The following is a 23,958-nucleotide window of genomic DNA, read 5'->3' as shown; positions in this document are numbered from 1 at the left end:
TCAAAAATATTCAAAGCAATGCCAGAGAGGAAAAGTTACAAAAACATAACGCCCAATGTGAAGAAAAGTCTAGTCTACTCGAAGGAGGAAAACGGAAGTAACCCATGCTGGTACTGAGCCGAAGCGTTCCAAACAATCTCCAATCACGTAGGTAAAGGTGATGTCCAACTGGATGGAGAGTCTTTAACCAATCTGATCTGGGATTTTTTGTTGGAGTTTTTGGAGACTTCCAGTTGAGCAGATCTGACCTCCTCTGTATGTATTTTGGGAAGCCTAATGGACCATGACGTAGACCTATCTCGAGGACCACCAATGTTGCCAACCAAGGTTCATTTTCTTAGATTTCGATCCTGGAAAGGGTTAAGACTTAGGACCAGGACTGATCTTGCTTTACCGCGACCCCGTGCGGGAACCTTTCCAGATCATGAAATTGAATCTAAGAATTCATTTCCAGCCAGTATAGAACAGGTGTGAGTGCGAGAAGAGTGCGAGAAGAGTACATCTGGCTACGGCTCATACTTCACATAGCAATCTAATCAAAACTTTCATCTATCATCACCGCCTCACATGCTAGTCACTAACCAAGGCCATTAACCCCTCATAGGCCGGATGTAGCAGAGCTGAGCTTGTTATTCGGCATAACTCACCATCTTACGGTCATACTAGTATTTTTGGCAAACCGACTACATCCCAGCAAGTTAAAGAGACTGCCGGGACCTACTGGGCTCTAACACTCCTCTTCATAGGGGTTCCTGGCAGGAGATGACCCTTTAAAAGGGCTTTAATGGGTCATCCAGTTTGGGTAACCCTTTCAACTTTTGCATGAGAAGAACCATCACACTGGATCCTCCACTGGTTCCATTGGACAGCGGGGTCCTCCAAATAGCTGCTCCTTGTTATCACTCGCTATGGTTAATAGAAGGGGGTCGTGATGCAAAAAGTGACTTCAAAAAGTTGTAAGCCAATGGTATATTTGGTCAATATATATCTAATAGCCTAAGGCTACAAGGTAATATAGGTGGGGTGACAAAAAGTTGCAAAGGCTAGGGCTACACGGTGACTTTGACCAAGACTCCTGGCACGTGACCATGTATCGCCAGTGACCCGTGACTTTTTCACTAATATTCGTGTGCCATTTCATGGGGTACCATGACTGCTAGTCACAAGAAGATCTAACAATGTCACAGTCTCACTACCCTCCAAATGAAACTCCATTCGCCCTCCAAATGTGACTCCATCCGCTAACATTTTCGAAAGGAGTTGTGAGCGATCCATGTGATGGAAATCGGGGGTACCAGGTGACAAAATGTGGCATTGAATGTTGATGTATCTTGATTCCACATAATGCAATTGCAGAAGATTGGATCCCGAGTCCAACAGTTTCGGAGTCTGTCACGTGGCAGCCGCAGCGCCGCACCTCCCATGAGGCGACCTGAAGCGACTGCTTCAGGCGGCGCTATGCCAGGGCCCCAGGGAGGGCGGCATTTTTGCTAACCTAAGCCAGTCCAGGACAAGCTGTCCTGGACTGGCTTAGCACCGAGCGGTGGTTTGGGGAGACCACTGGAGCAGCGCTGCTCCAGCAGCCTCCCTTCATGCTCAGGCAGAGAGTAGGCCCTCTCCGTGCCTGCTCTCTGCCGGCGAACGGCGCTAAGCCCTGCCGCCTTCAATTCGCCACGCCCCCTCCGCTCAGCCATGCCCCCGCTCCGCCCCCTCCTCCCGGCAGGGGAAGGGGGGGGGACTTTCTGTAGTTCGCCTCGGGCGGCGAAAGGGGCAGGTTCACCCCTAGGCAGCCGCATGCTACTTCACAATGTTTTTGCAACTTTTTGTGTAGCAAATTGTTCAATTTATGCAAATGGACATAGATTTGTTATAAAGCAGCAGCGGGGAATATGTTTGATCTTCTTGCGACTAAAAGTCACAGTTTCACTATCCTCAAAATGAAACTCCATTCGCCCTCCAAATGTGACTCCATTCGATAACATTTTTGAAGGAGTTGCGAGCGATCCATGTGGTGGAAATCAGGGGTACCAGGTGACAAAATGTGGCATCGAATGTTGATGGTGTTGCATTGTAACATTCCACATAATGCATCGGTGGAGGCGACAATTGCAGAAGCTCGGATCCCAAGTCCAACAGACTGGAGTCTGTCGCGTAGCGTTTCACGATGTTGCTGCAACTTTTTGTGTAGCCTTAACCAAATTGTTCCATTTATGCAAATGGACATGGATTGGTTATAAAGCAGCTGCGGGGAAGTTGATTTCCTCGCAGCTGCTTTCTAACAAATCCACGTCCAGTATTAAGACATCATTGACCAACCCTTCAGCTCTGCCCAGGGTACGGAGATTGTATCCCGCCGACTCTACCGGTCACGCAACCCCCAGGACTTGGATTCCCCCGCATCTGCCCTCTTACCCGAGAACAGATTGATTTACAGCTGCTTCTGGCTGACGCACTCAGCTCTGCTACATCATCTGTTACACGGCGCGCCATTTGCCTGTCAAGTTAATTAATTGCTGCCAGGTTTTCCATGCGACGGCTCGGCAAATATCATTAGCCGCCCTTTCATAAACTGTGTGCGCCGGCTTAAGGCGGGCGGCGAGAATAACAGCGAATTCCAGAACAAGATCCTTTATGAAAACGTGTAAAGACAACCATAACCGTGCCGATGTGTCGAACAAGACCACGTAAATTACAAGCAAAGATGGAAAAAGTTTTTTTTTTCCCCCTTCTCTCTTTCCAAGATACGTTCCAATAATTAGGTGCATGAGTGATGCCCAATTGTTCGCCGCCAATGTTTTCAAAACCGTAACATTTGTCTGTACGGCGGGCCGACAATGCAGCGGCGGGGCGGCTTTGTGCGGAGTTGATCGCCCGTATCATTCTGTTTAATGCTTCTCCACAGCTGAATTCCTCCCTCAGAATGAAGTTTCTTTTGTGTCTATTGAGAGGCTCACAAATAACATCATCCGACCAACAATACTACACTCCCTCCCCTCCCCCGAGGGTACGAAGAAAAGTATCTCCGCTCTGCAACAATGTGGAAAGATCTTTCCTAACAACACTGAGTGCTATACAAGATCGATAACTGATATTTTTTTATTATTATTTCTAAAAATAATTTAAAAAATTTCAGAAAATTTTCACAATTTTTTTTTACAAAAATTTTCCAACCAGGGGGGTTTCCACACTTAAATATTAAGAGATCCACAGCTGTTTAGATCTCAGATGTCATGAAGGAAGGCGCGGAGTGGAAAGTTTTGCAGGGCCGATTGATGGGGACGTAGGATCGATGACACTTTAAAAAAATAAAAATATAGAAAAAAAATTCAAAAATTAAAAAAATACTACATTTTTATAAAAAAAATTTCCAGCAAGAAGGCAAAGATGTTTGGAATGGGAAATAAGATCAAAAACATTTATTTTTTTTCTAAAATTGAAGAAAAATTTTTTTTCAAAAATTCCAACATTATTACTAAAAATTTTACAGCAGGGAGGCAAATAGGGTTCACTTAAGTATTAAGTAGAGATGAGTGAACACTAAAATGTTCGAGGTTCGAAATCCGATTCGAACAGCCGCACACTGTTCGACTGTTCGAACGGGTTTCGAACCCTATTATAGTCTATGGGGGGAAATGCTCGTTTCAAGGGTAGGCAACATTCGATCAAATTATACTTACCAAGTCCATGAGTGAGGGTCGGGCTGGATTCTTCTCCGTGCAGCTTCCCTGCGTCCTCTTCCGGCTCTGAATTCACTCTGCTAGGTATCGGGCCTAGGCAGAGCCGACTGCGCATGCCCGCACTACAAGCGGACATGCGCAGTCGGCTCTGCCCAGGCCCGATGCCTGACAGAGTAAATGCAGAGCCGGAAGACACCGCGGGGAAGCTGCACGGAGAAGACTTCTAAAGGTAGGAGAAGAACCAGCGTTGGTTGGCCGACTGTATAGCATTCTGCCAATCAACGCTGGTTCTGCATCGAATCTTAACTTCGAACAGCGAGTGGTACTCGATCGAGTGCGAGTATTTCGAATACCGTAGTATTCGATCGAACACCTACTCGATCGAGTACTACTCGCTCATCTCTAGTATTAAGTCATTCAGCATTGTCTTGATCACAGTTGCCAAGATGGCAAGTGAGAAGTTTTGCAATGCTGCAGTTTGACATTTTTTTTTTCAAAAACTATACAATTTAAAAAAAAGAAATAAATAACAAAAAAATTCTATTTTTTTAAGGAAATTTTTTTTGAAATTTTGGTTTTTTTTCCCCACTAAATCCTTAGCAATCTGTCTCAGTCTATGTCAAACCTGTCAAGAATGAAGATGGCATTAATAAAAAATGTTAAACAAAAAAAAAAAAAAAAAAAGAAGAAGATGGCAAGAGAGGTTTTAGTGTAAGTTGACACGGAGATTTTTGGTCAGGATTTTGAGGCCGTATCCGCCTGACCAAAAAGACGGCTCCCACTGAAATCGTTTCTTCCGGCTCATTCTTCAAGCTGAGTTGCCTCGTGGTTCAGCCTGAAGACACTCCCTCCTCCGGACTAGTCATTGGGCCTAATTCGGAGTGGAGCGCACGACTGGATGCCGCTGCAGTGCACCGGCTTTCAGTCGCGGCAACCCAGCTTTTGGACCGGAACCTGAGTTTAATTTTTTTTTTTTTTTTTCAAAAAATTCCTACATTTTGTAAAGAAAATTTTTAGTAAATAATTTCCAGCAATTTTCAGATGTCAGGAAGGAACATATGACTTAGGCCGGTTGCAGAGAAGGTCACGGTGGTGTGGAGAAGACACTGACCCATTCTTCTCTATGGGCCCGTACACACCACCATGATTTCCATGGTCCCGTGTGTGGGCCGACAGTTCAGGCCGCATCAGAGAGGATGGGTCCTATTCCTGTCCTATATTTTGGCCTTCCGTGGCTCCTATTCATTTACAATGCTCAAACACTGAAAAAAAAATTTGCCACTATATACTGCAGAAATAATACTGCCACTGTTATGCCATAACAATACCGCCATTGTTATGCAGAAATAATACCGCCACTATTATACAGAAACAATACCGCCACTATTATACAGAAATAATACCGCCACTATTATACAGAAACAATACCGCCACTATTATACAGAAATAATACCACCACTATTATACAGAAATAATATCGCCACTATGATACAGAAACAATACCGCTAGCGTTATGGAAAAATAATACCACCATGGTTATGCAGAAATGATACCGCCACTGTTATGCAGAAATAATACCACCACTATTATACAGAAATAATGCCGCTAGCATTATGCAGAAATAATATCGCCATGGTTATGCATAAATAATACCGCCACTGTTATGCAGTAATAATACCACCACCGTTATGCAGAAATAATACCGTACTCCAATCATAACAGTACTTCTTCACACTATGCACAACTGCCATGTATACATACACAAAGGGATGGGACAATGGGGAGGATGGACTAATGTCTATCCCCATCCTCGGAATCAGGAGGTCCCCAGAGGTTAGACCCTCACTCTTCATAGGATAGTCCTTTTCAGTAATTCTTTCCAGTACATCCCGTAGTAACTTAGTTCACCTATAGGTGTCACTGTTATGGGCTCTCTTTACAAGTGGGTGACCCCGACCCTGCGGTACTTACAGCCATTTGATGCTCTGGCAAATCCTTGTATGAAGTATGAAGGTTAATATCGTCCCCACGAAAAAATGAATCTTCATTTTAAAGAGCAACAAAAATCCAAAAGCAGGAAAATAAAGAAGGTCCGAGGTTGGTGTCTCCAGAAATGCCACCGAGGTGTCAATGTTAGGCCGTCGTCATCAAGGGAGGAACCTATGAAAGAAACAGGGCGTTAATCATAAATATACAAGGGTCAGGTATCATCACAAATATAATGCCAATGGACTATTAGATTTAAGCAGGGGCGTGGCTGTAGGAGGAGCCAAAGGTCCTCAATCCTGTAGGATAGTCCATAGGTCCTGTAACCTGACCTGTAGCGCTAGAAAAGCATGAAGTATGGGAGGGAGAAAGTAAACTCTACACCCCAAGGTCAATCCGGGTGATACCTCAGAGCTGCAGTCATAATTCTGATAATTGCTACTGGAAACAGAAATCTTGTTTCTAAGAATGACAACTGGCTCAGCTTTTATAAAGCAAAGAAACTGATAGTGTATTATGGGGTACAAAACATTGCAGAATTCATAACACCAAAACCAGCTCTGAGCAGACAACAACAAAATAGGACATGCAGGGATTTCAGCTCTGAAGGCCACAGAAGTGACACCACAGCAGAATAGTGAGCACAGCTCTGGAGTATAATACAGGACGTAACTCAGGATCAGTACAGGATAAGTAATGTAATGTATGTACACAGTGACTGTACCAGCAGAATAGTGAGCGCAGCTCTGGAGTATAATACAGGATAATTAATGTAATGTATGTACACAGTGACTGTACCAGCAGAATAGTGAGCGCAGCTCTGGAGTATAATACAGGATAAATAATGTAATGTATATACACAGTGACTGTACCAGCAGAATAGTGAGCGCAGCTCTGGAGTTTAATACAGGATGAGTAATGTAATGTGTGTACACAGTGACTGTACCAGCAGAATAGTCAGCGAAGCTCTGGAGTATAATACAGGATAAGTAATGTAATGTATGTACACAGTGACTGTACCAGCAGAATAGTGAGCGCAGCTCTGGAGTATAATACAGGATAAGTAATGTAATGTATGTACACAGTGACTGTACCAGCAGAATAGTGAGCGCAGCTCTGGAGTATAATACAGGATAAGTAATGTAATGTATGTACACAGTGACTGTACCAGCAGAATAGTGAGCGCAGCTCTGGAGTATAATACAGGATAAGTAATGTAATGTATGTACACAGTGACTGTACCAGCAGAATAGTGAGCGCAGCTCTGGAGTATAATACAGGATAAGTAATGTAATGTATGTACACAGTGACTGCACCAGCAGAATAGTGAGCGCAGCTCTGGAGTATACTACAGGATAAGTAATGTAATGTATATACACAGTGACTGTACCAGCAGAATAGTGAGCGCAGCTCTGGAGTATAATACAGGATAATTAATGTAACGTATGTACACAGTGACTGTACCAGCAGAATAGTGAGCGCAGCTCTGGAGTATAATACAGGATAAATAATGTAACGTATGTACACAGTGACTGTACCAGCAGAATAGTGAGCGCAGCTCTGGAGTAGAATACAGGATAAGTAATGTAACGTATGTACACAGTGACTGTACCAGCAGAATAGTGAGCGCAGCTCTGGAGTATAATACAGGATAAGTAATGTAATGTATGTACACAGTGACTGTACCAGCAGAATAGTGAGCGCAGCTCTGGAGTATAATACAGGATAAATAATGTAATGTATATACACAGTGACTGTACCAGCAGAATAGTGAGCGCAGCTCTGGAGTTTAATACAGGATGAGTAATGTAATGTGTGTACACAGTGACTGTACCAGCAGAATAGTCAGCGCAGCTCTGGAGTATAATACAGGATAAGTAATGTAATGTATGTACACAGTGACTATACCAGCAGAATAGTGAGCGCAGCTCTGGAGTATAATACAGGATAAGTAATGTAATGTATGTACACAGTGACTGTACCAGCAGAATAGTGAGCGCAGCTCTGGAGTATAATACAGGATAAGTAATGTAATGTATGTACACAGTGACTGCACCAGCAGAATAGTGAGCGCAGCTCTGGAGTATACTACAGGATAAGTAATGTAATGTATGTACACAGTGACTGTACCAGCAGAATAGTGAGCGCAGCTCTGGAGTATAATACAGGATAAGTAATGTAATGTATGTACACAGTGACTGTACCAGCAGAATAGTGAGCGCAGCTCTGGAGTATAATACAGGATAAGTAATGTAATGTATGTACACAGTGACTGCACCAGCAGAATAGTGAGCGCAGCTCTGTGGTATAATACAGGATGCAGCTTAGTTTTATTGATTCCACTTGTATGCAGAATACTGTAATCCTATATATAATCCCCATAACTGAAGCCATATACATTCTGTGCCTCCTTTTAGGACGTTCCCCTTCCTATAAGGACATGGTATGGCTTACATTACTCTGATTACTCTACATATGGTCGGGTTCACAGATCTGTTTATTTTTCTTATATACGGCTTTGCATGCCAGGGAAACACAAATCAAATGGAAAACCTCGGCCCTCGATCCCACCACATTGTGAGTGATTGTAAATACAGTGGAAATGAGGGCACGGTGTGCAGTGCCCCCTCCTCCGCATCATACACCCGCTCAGTATTTTGGGTCCTCTCTCCCCCACAGATGATAAAATACATAGGGATGTATCAGGTGATGGTAATTTCTCTTCTCTCTTCGCCTCATTTATGTTCTTACTCCGGTACACAAACATACAAGGCCAAGCAGATAGATCCCTCCCTCTAGACCTCATTATGGTAAAGTTCACACTTACATTCCTTTGGGGATTGTTTAATTTTTTTAAAAAAGGGATTTAACCCCCCCCCCACACACACACACACACACACAACACCAATAAAAATCCCACTGTCTGCAGCTACCACTAGAGGGAGCTCAGGAGCTTTCTGCACTATATTACTATAACCTGTATACAATTAGCTCCTGACCCCCCCAGTGGTGACTGCAGGAAGGCAAAATGTTATAATTTACTGTAATGTCCATAGAAGGGGTAGGGTGGTCTGTATTAGAAAAACGAGGCTGAAGATATTGTACAATATATTAATAATAAACCAGCACAGGAATATGGATGTATTCAGATAGAAAATACTAAACTGTGTATATAAAATGATGATAGATAGATAGATAGATAGATAGATAGATAGATAGATAGATAGGTAGGAGATAGATAGATAGATAGATAGATAATAGATAGATAGATAGATAGATAGATAGATAGATAGATAGATATGAGATAGATAGATAGATAGATAGATAGATAGGAGATAGATAAATAGATAGATAGGAGATAGATAGATAGATAGATAGATAGGAGATAGATAAAAGATATGAGCAGTGGCATAACTAAAGTCTTGTGGGCCCAGATGAAAAATTTGGCCGGAGCCCCCTACTCCCTTCCTAGAGCGAATTCTTGCGGTTACAGGTGCTGAAGTGATCTCTCAGATACTTGAAAGGGATAAAGCTGTAATACCCTGTTTCCCCGAAAATAAGTCACCCCCCCAAAAGTAAGACATAGCAGAGGTTTTGTTGAATTGACCCAATGCCCAAGGCATGCCCCAAAAGTAAGACATCCCCCCAATAATAATAATCTTTCTGCACGAAGATTGTATGAAGAAAATCATTGCAGCCGGCTGAATGCTGTGTGCAGTGCTCTGTGTGCACAGGTATGCTGGCTGCTGATGCCGCTGGGATACGTTGTATCTACTGTTCCTACTGCTGTACCAGTAGTATGAACTGAGAGTAAAAGTACGGCATCACAGCAGCGGCTGGCTTTCCTGTACACAGCGTTCAGCCGGCTGCAATGGTTTTCTTCATACAGTCTTTGCGCAGCAAGCACAGCGCAGTGCAGCGCAGTGGTGGCAGCAACACACAAAAATAAAATAAGACATCCCCTAAAAATAAGACATAGCATATCTTTAGGACCAAGATTTAATATAAGACACTGTCTTATTTCCGGGGAAACACGGTACCCACAACTGCAGTTATCAAGAATACAGAGAATGCGCACCTGGTATGTAAGCAATGTTAGTATTTTGTGCTCCACAGTGGCCCCCAAACAATATTACAAACTGCTCCAGGTCCCCCCTGAGATGTGAAGGGGCCTTCTCCAAACTGCCACCAAGAGATCTCTCCCCCTCCCCCACAGGTGTTCTATGGGATTCAGGGCTGGACTCATTGCTGCCACTTTACAAGTCTCCAGGGCTTTCTCTCACCACCATTTTCTAGTGCTGACCTGAAGTGTGTTTTGGGTCCTTGTCCTGCTGGAAGAGCCCTGACCTCTGAGGGAGACCCCGCTTTCTCACACTGGGCCCTACATGATGCTGCACAATGTGTTGGTCGTCTTCAGACTTCATAATGCCATGCACACGGTCAAGCAGTCCAGTGCCAGAGGCAGCAAAGCAACCCCAAACCATCAGGGACCTCCGCCATGTCTGACCGTAGGGGGCGTCTTCTTCTCTTTGAAGGCCTCTTTTTTTCCTGTAAACTCTATGTTGAGGCCTTTTCCTACTTTTGTCTCCTCTGACCAGAGAACATTCTTCCAGAACGGTTTTGGCTTTCTCAGGTAAGTTTTGGCAAACTCCAGCCTGGCTTATGTCTCTGGGTAAGAAGTGGGGTCTTCCTGGGTCTCCTACCATACAGTCCCTTCTCATTCAGACGCTGACACTGGATAGTACGGGGTGACACTGTTGTACCCTCGGACTGCAGGGCAGCTTGGACTTGTTTGGATGTTAGTCGAGGTTCTTTATCCGCCATCCGCACAATCTTGCGGTGAAATCTCTCGTCAATGTTTCTTTTGCGTCCACATCTAGGGAGGTTAGCCACAGGGCCATGGGCTTTACACTTCTTACTGACACTGCGCACGGTAGACACAGGAACATTCAGGGCTTTGGAGATGGACTTGTAGCCTTGAGATTGCTCATGCTTCCTCACAATTTTGCTTCTCAAGTCCTCAGACAGTTCTTTGGTCTTCTTTCTTTTCTCCATGCTCAATGTGGTCACACAAGGACACAGGACAGAGGTGGAGTCAACTTTAATCCATTTCAACTGGCTGCAAGTGTGATTTAGTTATTACCACCACCTGTTAGGTGCCTCAGGTAAGTAACAGGTGCTGTTAATTACACAAATTAGAGAAGCATCACATGATTTTTCAAACAGTGCCAATACTTTTGTCCACCCCCTTTTCATGTTTGGTGTGGAATTATATCCAACTTGGCTTTTTGACAATTCTTTTTGTGGTTTTCCATTGAAGACAAATTAAACGAAGATAATACCAAAGAATTTGTGATTGCAATCATTTTCTGGAAGATAGATGGATAACTTTGCCTTACTGAGCAGATTTGTTGTTTGGGATTTTAGAAAAGTTGGGTAGAATCTGTTATGAGATTTACAATGACATTAGCCGAGGGGGGGGCACATACTTTTTAGACATTGTCTGGCTTGGCCGTGCACCTTCCTGTTTCTTCCATTTCTTGGTTTGCTCGCATTGTCGGAATGTCTTCTCGCCTTCATCATTTATCTTTCGGACGTTCTTGGCGATCTGTCCGGTTATTTTTAGATGTTTTCCTAATATCTTAAAACAACTCGCAAAGTGAACCGCAGAAAGTTCTCTCCTGCGCCATTGTGGGGGGCGGATTGTTGTCATTTCTCTATTGTGAAATATCCTTGTGGGTGCAAAAGTGAGACCAAGCCGGGGGTGAGGGGCAGGTGACCTGTATTAACCCTTTTATGACCCTAGGACGGGACAGTAGTGTATGACCTGGGCCTGATACTGCTGCAGTACCAGGATCAGCCACACCTCTAGCTATGGCACTATGTAACCGATATACTCTGCAGAGATGCAGCAGCTCATGTTTGGTAATGTAAGATGGCGCTGCCCTGTGTTATCTATGGTTTTACATGGGACTGCAGGTAAGTCTACTATATTATAATAGTTTATGTGTTACATTGACAAATTCAGCCTTGCTACACCTGTCGTGTTGTTTCTCTGCATGAATAACTAGGCATAGATTTACACGGCAGGCTTAGATACAGCAGCTCAGTGAACAGTATCATGTGTGATAGGCTTAGATACAGCATCTCAGCAGGCAGCATCACATAGGCCTAAATGCACTCACACTGTGACACAGTGAAATCAAGACAGCGCCATACTGTACTTATATAATACCACCATACCACTGCAGATTGTCTATACTATATCATAGAGCCTTACATTGAACATTTAATACTGCCGTACAGTGACTACATAATACTGCCATACAGTGACTACATAATACTGCCATACAGTGACTATATAAAAAAATAATACTGCCATACAATTAATATATATCACAAAAATAATACTGCCATAAGGTGACTACATAACTACATAATACCGCCATACAATTACTATCTAACAAAATAATACTGCCATGCAATTACTATCTAACAAAATAATACTGCCATAAGGTGACAATATAAATACATAACACTGCCATACAGTGACTATATAATTACATAACACTGCCATAATGTACTTAAATAACATCAGTGCCATAAATCAACATACTAAGACCACATAATATGTTCCTTCAATACCTACATAATAGCAGCATATCACATATAACATCCCCATACAGTGCTAAATAACAGACCCACTGACAGAATACTGCCATATAGTAACTATATACAGTACATAATACTGACAGTCACCAAATATGGTACATACCACTATAAAGCAATTAATACAGTATGTAGTTTTGCTATATAGTGATTATATACAGTACACAATTCCACCACATTATACAGTCCTATGAAAAAGTTTGGGCACCCCTATTAATCTTAATCATTTTTAGTTCTAAATATTTTGGTGTTTATAACAGCCATTTCAGTTTGATATATCTAATAAATGATGGACACAGTAATATTTCAGGATTGAAATGAGGTTTATTGTACTAACAGAAAATGTGCAATATGCATTAAACCAAAATTTGACCGGTGCAAAAGTATGGGCACCTCAACAGAAAAGTGACATTAATATTTAGTAGATCCTCCTTTTGCAAAGATAACAGCCTCTAGTCGCTTCCTGTAGCTTTTAATCAGTTCCTGGATCCTGGATAAAGGTATTTTGGACAAACAATTCAAGTTCAGTTAAGTTAGATGGTCGCCGAGCATGGACAGCCCGCTTCCAATCATCCCACAGATGTTCAATGATATTCAGGTCTGGGGACTGGGATGGCCATTCCAGAACATTGTAATTGTTCCTCTGCATGAATGCCTGAGGATTTGGAGCGGTGTTTTGGATCATTGTCTTGCTGAAATATCCATCCCCGGCGTAACTTCAACTTCGTCACTGATTCTTGAACATTATTCTCAAGAATCTGCTGATACTGAGTGGAATCCATGCGACCCTCAACTTTAACAAGATTCCCGATGCCGGCATTGGCCACACAGCCCCAAAGCATGATGGAACCTCCACCAAATTTTACAGTAGGTAGCATGGTTTTTTCTTGGAATGCTGTTTCTTTTTGGACGCCATGCATAACACCTTTTTTTTATAACCAAACAACTCAATTTTTGTTTCCAAAATGAAGCTGCCTTGTCCAAATGTGCTTTTTCATACCTCAGGCAACTCTATTTGTGGCGTACGTGCAGAAACGGCTTCTTTCTCATCACTCTCCCATACAGCTTCTATTTGTGCAAAGTGCGCTGTATAGTTGACCGATGCACAGTGACACCATCTGCAGCAAGATGATGCTGCAGCTCTTTGGAGGTGGTCTGTGGATTGTCCTTGACTGTTCTCACCATTCTTCTTCTCTGCCTTTCTGATATTTTTCTTGGCCTGCCACTTCTGGGCTTAACAAGAACTGTCCCTGTGCTCTTCCATTTCCTTACTATGTTCCTCACAGTGGAAACTGACAGGTTAAATCTCTGAGACAGCTTTTTGTATCCTTCCCCTGAACAACTATGTTGAACAATCTTTGTTTTCAGATCATTTGAGAGTTGTTTTGAGTAGCCCATGATGCCACTCTTCAGAGGAGATTCAAATAGTAGAACAACTTGCAATTGGCCACCTTAAATACCTTTTCTTATGATTGGATACATCTGGCTATGAAGTTCAAAGCTCACTGAGGTTACAAAACCAATTTTGTGCTTCAGTAAGTCAGTAAAAAGTAGTTAGGGGAATTCAAATCAATAAAATGATAAGGGTGCCCATACTTTTGCACCGGTCAAATTTTGGTTTAATGCATATTGCGCATTTTCTGTTAGTACAATAAACCTCATTTCAATCCTGAAATATTACTGTGTCCATCAGTTATTAGATATATCAAACTGAAATGGCTGTTGCAAACACCAAAATATTTAGAACTAAAAATGATTAAGATTAATAGGGGTGCCCAAACTTTTTCATAGGACTGTATGTTCAATACATACCACCATATAGTGCTTATATACAATACACTATACTGCAATATCGGTATTAAATACAGTACACAACACGATATAGTGACTACATACAGTACATAATACCACTATATAGTGACTATATACAGTACATAATACCACCACATTGTGAGTATATTCAATACATACCACCGTATAGTGATTATATACATTACATAATACTGCCATATAGTGACTATATATAGTACATAATACCACTATATAGTGACTATATACAGTACATAATACCACTATATAGTGACTATATACAGTACATAATACTACTATATAGTGTCCATACATGGTACTGCTACATGGTTTCTATTGAGATGACAGTTCAGGCGCTGCCATCTCTTCTTCGGGGCAGCTTTGAGTCAGTGAGTAGGAGTCAGAGTCTTTCAGGGCATGCTGGGAGTTGTAGTTTGATAAGCGCTGGGGTAGGCGCAGGTTGTATACATGACCCCCGGGGCCTTTGAGGTTATCTGACTGTTTGCTCAGGCCTTGTACCTGTAGGGTTAATAAATGTTCCCATCTGAGGCCTCAGGCAGATTGTACATCTCCTACCGTGCCTTTAAGAAGAGATTTAAGGTGGATCCCTACAAATGACCTCCATCCACTATAAAGGGGCATCAGAGGTCTCCTCTGTGCACTGGCCCACCCAACATCCCACCAAATAACACAGTAGGACATGAAGCCCTTTGATCCTACAAACCTGCACTTAAAGGGGGCTCTTTGTTGTTTTTAGAACCTGGTAACCCCTCACCCCTTAAATTGCAGGGAATATGCATTATATTGACTTTTCTCTGTGCCCACCAAGCACTGCAGCATTTGAAGGCATCTATAGCTATGTTTGTGTTTACGAATAAAATACAAGAACTGCAGTGTACACTGACACACAAGCATCGCCACGTAGAGAACGCAGATGGAGGAGGAATTTAGATCCTCATGTCAATGTAGGTATATACATAATGCAGAGAACTGACTGACAACCTCCATGGCTGCTGTATTGTCTGGTTGTCACCCAGCTGAGTGGAGTATGACAGGACTCCACGTCAGAAGACGTCTCAGGCATGTACGGTAGACAACCTCCATCCGTCTCCCCTGCGGTTCTATCAACAGCCAGGCACTACTCAAATAAATACCCACACGAGCAGGGGCTGCGGCTGCAGACAGTGCCCCATGTGTTCCGGGCGGACTTATATAGTCACCCACTGTGCTCAGAAACAGTGAAAGATTTGCTCCACTTACCATGATTTAATCTATTTATTAGTTATATCTGCTTCTGGGAAAGCTGGGTGACAACCTATATGAGCACTATTATAGGAGCACAAATCTCTCCTTTGTTCAGGAACACCTTCACTGATACACTGTAATGGCCTATAGTTTTCTGAACAGAACTTAATACAGATTTGTTTAGGTTCTTAGACTTTCTACTCAGTCCTTCTCCATGCTTTACACTGCAGCTCTGCTCCATAGTGCCTCAGCTTTCATCAGGGACTACACCTTTGCTGCACTGTAAGCTGCACAGTTACGATCAGTGACTGCCTCTTCATTGCATTGTCAGTCTGGGGTAGTCAGAAATCCACCTCCTGTCTCAGCAGAGGCTCATACTGCTGTCCTGTCTTTGCTCTATGCTTTACAGTGCAGCTCTGCTTGATTCATCAACCCAATCCATTAATAGCCGCCACTCCAGTGATTCCAGCACAGTTGGAATTTTTCCTCACCATTCCCGAGCAATCTGTGCTGTTAGTTTTGGTGTCTGATATGTGAACTAGACTCCCTAATGTCCAGTGGATGGTGTCAGGTAGAAAAGGGGGCGTGGCTCCTATTCCCTGCCCCTGCCTCACACCACCCACTGGACATTAGGGAGTCTAGTTATCATATCAGACATCAAACTATCTGCACTGATTTCTCGGGAATGGTGAGGGCTAGAGAAAAAATTTCAACTGCGCTAGAATCGGTGGAGCGACCTGTATTATAGGATGAAAAGATCTGGGCTTGTTACATGTGGTGAAATTCGGATTTAACTGCAGAAAGTCAGTACATGGAGAGCAGGGCAAAACTTTATAGGGGAACTTTCAGATGGTCTCTCCCTATGACAACACTTCCTGCTCCTGTGCTGACACTCAGTGTTATCAGAGGGAGGCCAAGTGAATGACCAGCCAATCAGCACAGGGGAAGAAAAAAACAAGACATCTGATTGGTTACTTGCAGAAAATGTCATCACTCCAGGGATGGACATGTACACATAGGTAATCGTCTGTGTTACATGTATGTAATTGTCTGTATTACATGTATTTAATTGTCTGTGTTACATGTATGGGCCCTCCGCCTTACCCTTATACTAATCGTGTTCTAAACCCACATGGTGTGACAGTAAAGTATACAAATACCGGTGCACAAGTATTCAACCCCGCGCTGACACATTTCACACCTGCCTTATGGGACTATTATCATTGCTTTTAGTACATACAGTATAAACACCTGCTTTCCTGTATTTGGCCTTAAGCCCCGCCCTAACCAGGCCTAGAAACACCCCCAAGCTACTTAGAAACACCCCTTTTCTGCGATGCTCCACCTCTTTATGTTTCTATTCGCTGACAGTGTTCCAATAAAATCAGGGCCAGTCACCGGAGTCACCGCCTATAAATGGTGTCCAATAAACAAGCCATACAGTGCCATATAAGTACCGTACAGTATGCTGCCAAATACTGCAATACAGTGGTAAGATAACACTGCCATACAGCTGCCTATATCATTATTACCAAGACCGCCATACTCTGCAATATCAATAGACTGTATAGAGGTAAATATAATGCCATACAGTTCTAGCATAACATCAACATATAGTGACAAAATAATACTGCCATACAGTTAAAAAAAAACTAATAGCAATATACATTAACCAAATAATACCACCATACAGTGCTCACATAATACCAACATACAGTGACAATAATACCACCATACAGTACATAATACCACCATACAGTGCTCACATAATACCAACATACAGTGCTCACATAATACCGATATACAGTGACAAATATCACCATACAGTAACAAATACCACCATACAGTACAAAATAATACCACCATACAGTGCTCACATAATACCATCATACAGTGACAATAATACCACCATACAGTGACAAATAAAACCACCATACAGTAACAAATACCACCATACAGTGCTCACATAATACCACCATACAGTAACAAATACCACCGTACAGTAACAAATACCACCATACAGTAAATAATACCACCATACAGTGCTCACATAATACCAACATACAGTGACAATACCACCATACAGTAACAAATATCACCATACAGTGACAAATACCACCATACAGTAACAAATACCACCATACAGTAACAAATACCTCCATACAGTACATAATACCACCATACAGTAAATACCACCATACAGTGCTCACATAATACCAACATACAGTGACAAATATCACCATACAGTACAATATAATACCACCATACAGTGCTCGCATAACACAACATAGACTGCTCAGATAACACCACCATACAGTGTTCACATAACACCAACATACAGTGACAAATAAAACCACCATACAGTGCTCACGTACATGTAATACCAATATATAGTAATCCAATAATACTAAAGTGCTGATATAACACTGCCATACAGCTGTCTAAATCCCCATGCTATATAATTTCTAAACAATTAGTTCTGTAGATGAATTAGATTTGTGGCTTCTGCCAGGACACTGGTGGCGCCCCCTTCAGTAGATGTAGCAGATGCCTCCAGAGCTGTCTTCATAGTTCTGCTGGTTGTTATTGGAAATACCATCTATTATTCACAATGGCCGTCACTTTTACAGTCGTCTCCTGGGGGACTAGGCAGAGCTGGACAGCTGCGGACCCATCACATGGATTATCTAACACGCTGCACACCAAGAGCTGAGATTGTCAGATAGAAAAGAGATTCAGCAGAGCCGAGACGGCTCTATAATATAATAATTATATCAGATGCTGCAACACAAATGTGGTCAGAACTATAAGAGCCGACTACTGCGATGTAATAAGGGGAGTTGTCAGGTGTAGCAGAGCCCAGTTGGTACGTATAAAGGTCATGTGACTGACATGCAGAAGAATGAATGTGTCAGAGGCAGCAGAGCTCAGATTGTTGTATAGCACTCAGCGTGTCATAGACAGTGGATAAGAAGTATATAGGGGACTGGTCAGAGGTTTATCTCCAGTCAGTGCAGATGACATGTAGTGACGCTGAGCTTGTCAGAAATAGCAGAGCCTAATATGTCAGATGACACAGAGCTGAGGTTGTGCTGTCCTGTCTGTCCTGTCCTGTCTGTCCCTGCTCTGATCCCGACAATCCCAGGTGAAAGCTGAAGGATCAGTGATCAGCTTGGCCAGGTATGTGGCATTAACCCCTTCATGACCCTATGCATTAGTCACTGCTCCAGACCACCAGGGATACTGACATTAACCCCTTCAGTGCTCCACATCACCAGAGATACTGACATTAACCCCTTCACTGCTCCAGACCACCAGGGATACTGACATTAACCCCTTCACTGCTCCAGATCACCAGAGATACTGGTATTAACCCCTTCACTGCTCCAGATCACCAGAGATACTGTAATTAACCCCTTCACTGCTCCAGATCACCAGGGATATTGACATTAACCCCTTCACTGCTCTAGATCACCAGAGATACTGTAATTAACCCCTTCACTGCTCCAGATCACCAGGGATACTGACATTAACCCCTTCACTGCTCTAGATCACCAGAGATACTGGAATTAACCCCTTCACTGCTCCAGATCACCAGGGATACTGACATTAACCCCATTAGTTCTCCAGACCACCAGGGATATTGACATTAACCCCTTCACTGCTCCAGATCACCAGAGATACTGGAATTAACCCCTTCACTGCTCCAGATCACCAGAGATACTGGAATTAACCCCATCACTGCTCCAGATCACCGGGGATATTAACATTAACCCCTTCACTGCTCCAGATCACCAGAGACACTGGAATTAACCCCTTCACTGCTCCAGAGCACCAGGGATACTGGTATTAACCCCTTCACTGCTCCAGATCACCAGAGATACTGGTATTAACCCCTTCACTGCTCCAGATCACCAGAGATACTGGTATTAACCCCTTAACGGCTACAGATTGCCAGAGATACTAGTATTAACCCCTTCACTTCTCTAGATCACCAGGGATGCTGGCATTAACTTCTTTACCCCCCCTAAACCCCAGCGTTGCCTACATTAACCCCTGCACTGAACTCAATAATGAGGGATACAGAGATTAACTCCTTCTCTGCCCCAAACAACCTGCTCACAAGCCTTAACCCTTCGTTACCATAAACCCCTGCACCACCCTTCATCATAGATGACTTTGAACCCATATTCACCTTAGAAATCTCTGGATGGCATCATTAACCCCTTTACTGCCTCCACGGTGGCAAAAACTTCTCCACATCTTATGGACCTGGCATTAACCCTTTCTCTACTTTAGTCCAGTAGGTAAATTGGAATTAACCCCTTCACAACTTTAATCCACCAGGAGAGATGGCCTCAACCCATTCACTACTGTAGTATTAACCCTTTCACTACCTTAGTGAACCAGGAGAGGCTGGCATTAACCCATTCGCTACCTTGAACCCCCGGGGAGCGCGGCATCAACTCTTACGTCTAGGGAAGCTGGAATTAACCCTTTCACTGCCTCAGTTCACCATAAGCTTTTCACCACTTTCGTTCACCAGGATTAACCCTTTCACTACCTTAGTCCCCCATGGAAGTCGGCATCAACCCTTTCACTACCTTTTTTTTTCATTAACCCTTTCAGGGTGCTCAGCCACTAGCGGTGATACCAATATCCCAAGCCATATTGCAGCTGTATAGGCCATAACACACACAATAGAGTTACAATATGTTCACATCTGCGCCTGGTATCTGCCCGTGACAGATCTGACTAAAAAAAAAACAACAGATAGGTCAAAGAGATGGACAAAAACGCTTATCTGACAATGGGTGTCTGTCAAAAAAAATTTTGTCTGTTTTTGGCAGATCCGTACACGGAGGAAATGTTCCAAACGCGCACTGGGGGACTGATTTATAAATACAATGAGATGAATGAATTAATGACTGATTCTAAAGGGATCCCAAAACTGATCAGGTGCGGAGACACCAACATAGGATTGAACACTGCCTTAGCGACACCAGGGTTAGGTTTGGCGGTTCTAAAGATGGCGGACGTATCCTCGGATTGTACAGACGTGATCTGATCCTGTACAGTGCCAGCCCCAGCTCTCGCCCTGTTCACACTTGTATTGCGGCTGCACAATAATATGGCGGCATTTATTATCAATTATACGAAATAACAGAGCAGCCATGTCGGGGTGACCTCTCCCCCCGCAGCGGGACATGAAGTAATTAAAATAGATCTGACACCTGCGGTAATCCCCCCCACCCCATAGGAGAGACCCTCCTTCATACCCAGGCCCCTCCAAGGGGTCATCTCAGTATGAGGGAAATTATTGTGTGCATGTCCCTTTAAGATTCGGATTGTTAGACTGATTCTCTGCAAGAAAGTTTAGATACAGCAGTGTAGCAGACTGTGTCGCCCATTCTCTGCTTGGATACAGCAGCTCAACAAACAGTGACACATGATTGGATGAGATACAGCTGATCAGCATACGGTATCACATGCTAGGCTTAGATACACGGATCAGCAGATAGCATCACACAGGATAGACTTAGATACACCGCCTCAGCAGACGGTATCACACAAGCCCTGATGGCTTAGCTACATTGTATTGGCAGACAGTATCACACAGGAAGGGCTCAGATACACAGTGGCTGCAAACTGTTACATATCATTGGCTTAGATACAGCAGCTCGGCAGACAATATCACACAGGATAGGCTTAGATACACAGCTCGACAGACAATATCACACAGGATAGGCTTAGATACACAGCTCGACAGACAATATCACACAGGATAGGCTTAGATACACCAGCTCTGCTGACAATATCATACAGGATAGGATTAGATACACAGCTCAGCAGACTGTACAACTCAGGATAGGATTAGATGCCGGTTACAGGTGCAGGACGCTGATGTGATGTGGAACGTGCAACAAAATCCAAGCAACAATTCTGCTGTGTAAACACGGTCTTATAGCATCACACGATCAGGATTAGATACACTGGCACAGCAGACAGTATCACACACGGTGGGCTTAGATACAGCGGCGTATACCATAATATAGTGTATATATATAGATATAGTGTATACAGGACATGCACCCTGTAATGCTGCCGCCCATGTACTGGTCAGCCAGGCAGCACTGTCCATCATGCTGTCAGTTTTGGGGGTGGCAGCAGTTTCCCAGCAGATCCCTCTGTAATGATTACCCCGCCGGCATCTCCGCCATTGTCCTCCGTATTGTTCTGCCCCATTATCTCCAGTCTCTTTTATTGCTCTTCTTCACCATTTCCACCCCCTTCTGTATTCTCACTAGAAGTATCCATCACTCTCACTGCCGGCCCAGTATAGACCCATTATATACCCATCATTCCCAGCACCCTGCATTGTCCTCTGACCAACAGCCTCTATCTATCTATCTATCTATCTATCTATCTCCTATCTATCTATCTATCTATCTATCTATCTCCTATCTATCTATCTATCTATCTATCTATCTATCTATCTATCTATCTCCTATCTATCTATCTATCTATCTATCTATCTATCTATCTATCTATCTATCATCTATCTATCTATCTCCTATCTATCTATCTATCTATCTATCTATCTATCTATCTATCTATCTCCTATCTATCTATCTATCTATCTATCTATCTCCTATCTATCTCTCATATCTATCTAACTTATACCTATTTATCTATACCATATCTTTTTTCTTTCTTTTTTCTCTCTTTTTTCTTTCTTTCTTTCTCTTTTTCTTTCTTTCTTTCTTTCTTTCTTTCTTTCTTTCTTTCTTTCTTTCTTTCTCATATTTATCTCTTTTATCTATCACATATCTATCAATCTGTACTTTGTCTATCTATCTATCTATCTATCTATCTATCTATCTATCTATCTCATATATCTATATCTAACATCTATCTAATATCTATTTAATTACCACTCCGATATCTATTTCTTATAACTAGTTAATAGCCTCTTATCAGTCATATTTATCGATCATCTAGATAAAGAAACGTACATACTAATGGATACATTTATATCAAAGTAAGATTTTAATATTTATATAGCTTAATAGACAATAGAAAAAAACAATACGATAAATAGACAAGAAACAGAGGAAGATATATGATGGGTAGATGGATAGAGATAGATAGATAGATAGATAGATAGATAGATAGATAGGAAATAAATAGATAGATAGATAGATAGATAGATAGGAGATAGATAGATAGATAGATAGATAGATAGATAGATAGGAGATAGATAGATAGATAGATAGATAGATAGATAGATAGATAGATAGATAGATAGGAGATAGCTAGATAGATAGATAGATAGATAGATAGATAGATGATAGATAGATAGATAGATAGATAGATAGAAGATAGATAGATAGATAGATAGATAGATAGGAGATAGATAGATGATAGATAGAGAGATAGATAGATAGGAGATAGATAGATAGATAGATAGATAGATAGATAGATAGATAGATAGATAGATAGGAGATAGATAGATAGATAGATAGATAGATAGATAGGAGATAGCTAGATAGATAGAAGATAGATAGATAGATAGATAGATAGATAGGAGATAGATAGATAGATAGATAGATAGGAGATAGATAGCTAGATAGATAGATAGATAGATAGATAGATAGATAGATAATCTAATATAAAGCACACAACACTCTAGCTAATAGTCCATGGGTGCCAGCAACAAAACATTAATCCAATGTTATTGATAATGCATCAATAATATCCATCATAATAAAGCTTGAGGAAAGAATGGATAGATAGATAGATAGATAGATAGATAGATAGATAGATAGATAATCTAATGTAAAACACACAACATCATAACAGTCTAACTGTGCCAGCAACAAAACTCTAATCCAATGTTATAGATAATCCATCAATAATATCCATCATAATCTGAGATATAGTGGAGGGAAGAATGGATAGAGAGATAGATAGAGAGAGAGAGAGAGATAATTTCTACATCTCTAGGCAGTAGAGGAGGCTGCAGGTTCCTCTCATCTTGCAGGGACTATAGTAGGAGGAATAATAATAATAATAATAATAATAATAATAAGTGACCCCTCTCAGTCCCAGCTCTCTGAGGTCTCTGCGTCTCCAGGTCTCTGGCCATTACTCCTCAGCCTCCAGTCTCCTCTCCCGACTATCTCATCTCAGCACAAAAAGTTCCAAAAACTTCTTCCCAAGTCAGGCGGAGTGAAGTGTCAGCAGCAGAGGCACTCACCATGATGTCTGCAGCCCCAGAGAGCTGTGTCCTGTGCAGGGAAAGCAGAGAATCCCAGGGAAGACTCCTCCAAGACTAACAGACTGCACAAGGTCCTGTATGTCCAGCTAGTGGTGGTGATGGTAGACAGTGTAGTGTAGATCCACAGGCAGCAGCAGCAGCACACACTGAGCCCTGTACTGGAGGAGCAGAGTGCAGGCAGCACTAATAGGGATACACACTGAGCCCTGAGCAGTGCAGGCAGTACACACTGAGTCCTGTACTGGAGGAGCAGAGCAGTGCAGCAGTGATACACACTATACTGGAGCCCTG

General features: G+C 42.4%; 1 protein-coding gene across 1 annotated transcript in view; it reads right to left on the bottom strand.

Annotated features, from left to right (window-relative positions):
* WNT11 (Wnt family member 11) overlaps nucleotides 1–23,707 on the bottom strand; it is a 61,783-nt gene extending 38,076 nt beyond the window's left edge. Inside the window, exons 1-2 of the mRNA XM_075266266.1 lie at nucleotides 23,647–23,707; nucleotides 5,649–5,837 (exon numbers count right to left, since the gene is read on the bottom strand). Coding sequence (XP_075122367.1) covers nucleotides 5,649–5,725 — 77 coding nt within the window. The 5' untranslated portion in view covers nucleotides 5,726–5,837; nucleotides 23,647–23,707. The remainder of the gene's footprint in view (nucleotides 1–5,648; nucleotides 5,838–23,646) is intronic.
* Between the last annotated feature and the right edge of the window lie 251 nt (nucleotides 23,708–23,958).

Source organism: Leptodactylus fuscus, chromosome 2 (genome assembly GCF_031893055.1).
Source record: "Leptodactylus fuscus isolate aLepFus1 chromosome 2, aLepFus1.hap2, whole genome shotgun sequence".
NCBI classification, from domain to species: Eukaryota; Metazoa; Chordata; class Amphibia; order Anura; family Leptodactylidae; genus Leptodactylus; species Leptodactylus fuscus.
Note: the sequence above shows the minus strand (reverse complement) of the source record. Positions and strands in the feature narration are given on the sequence as shown.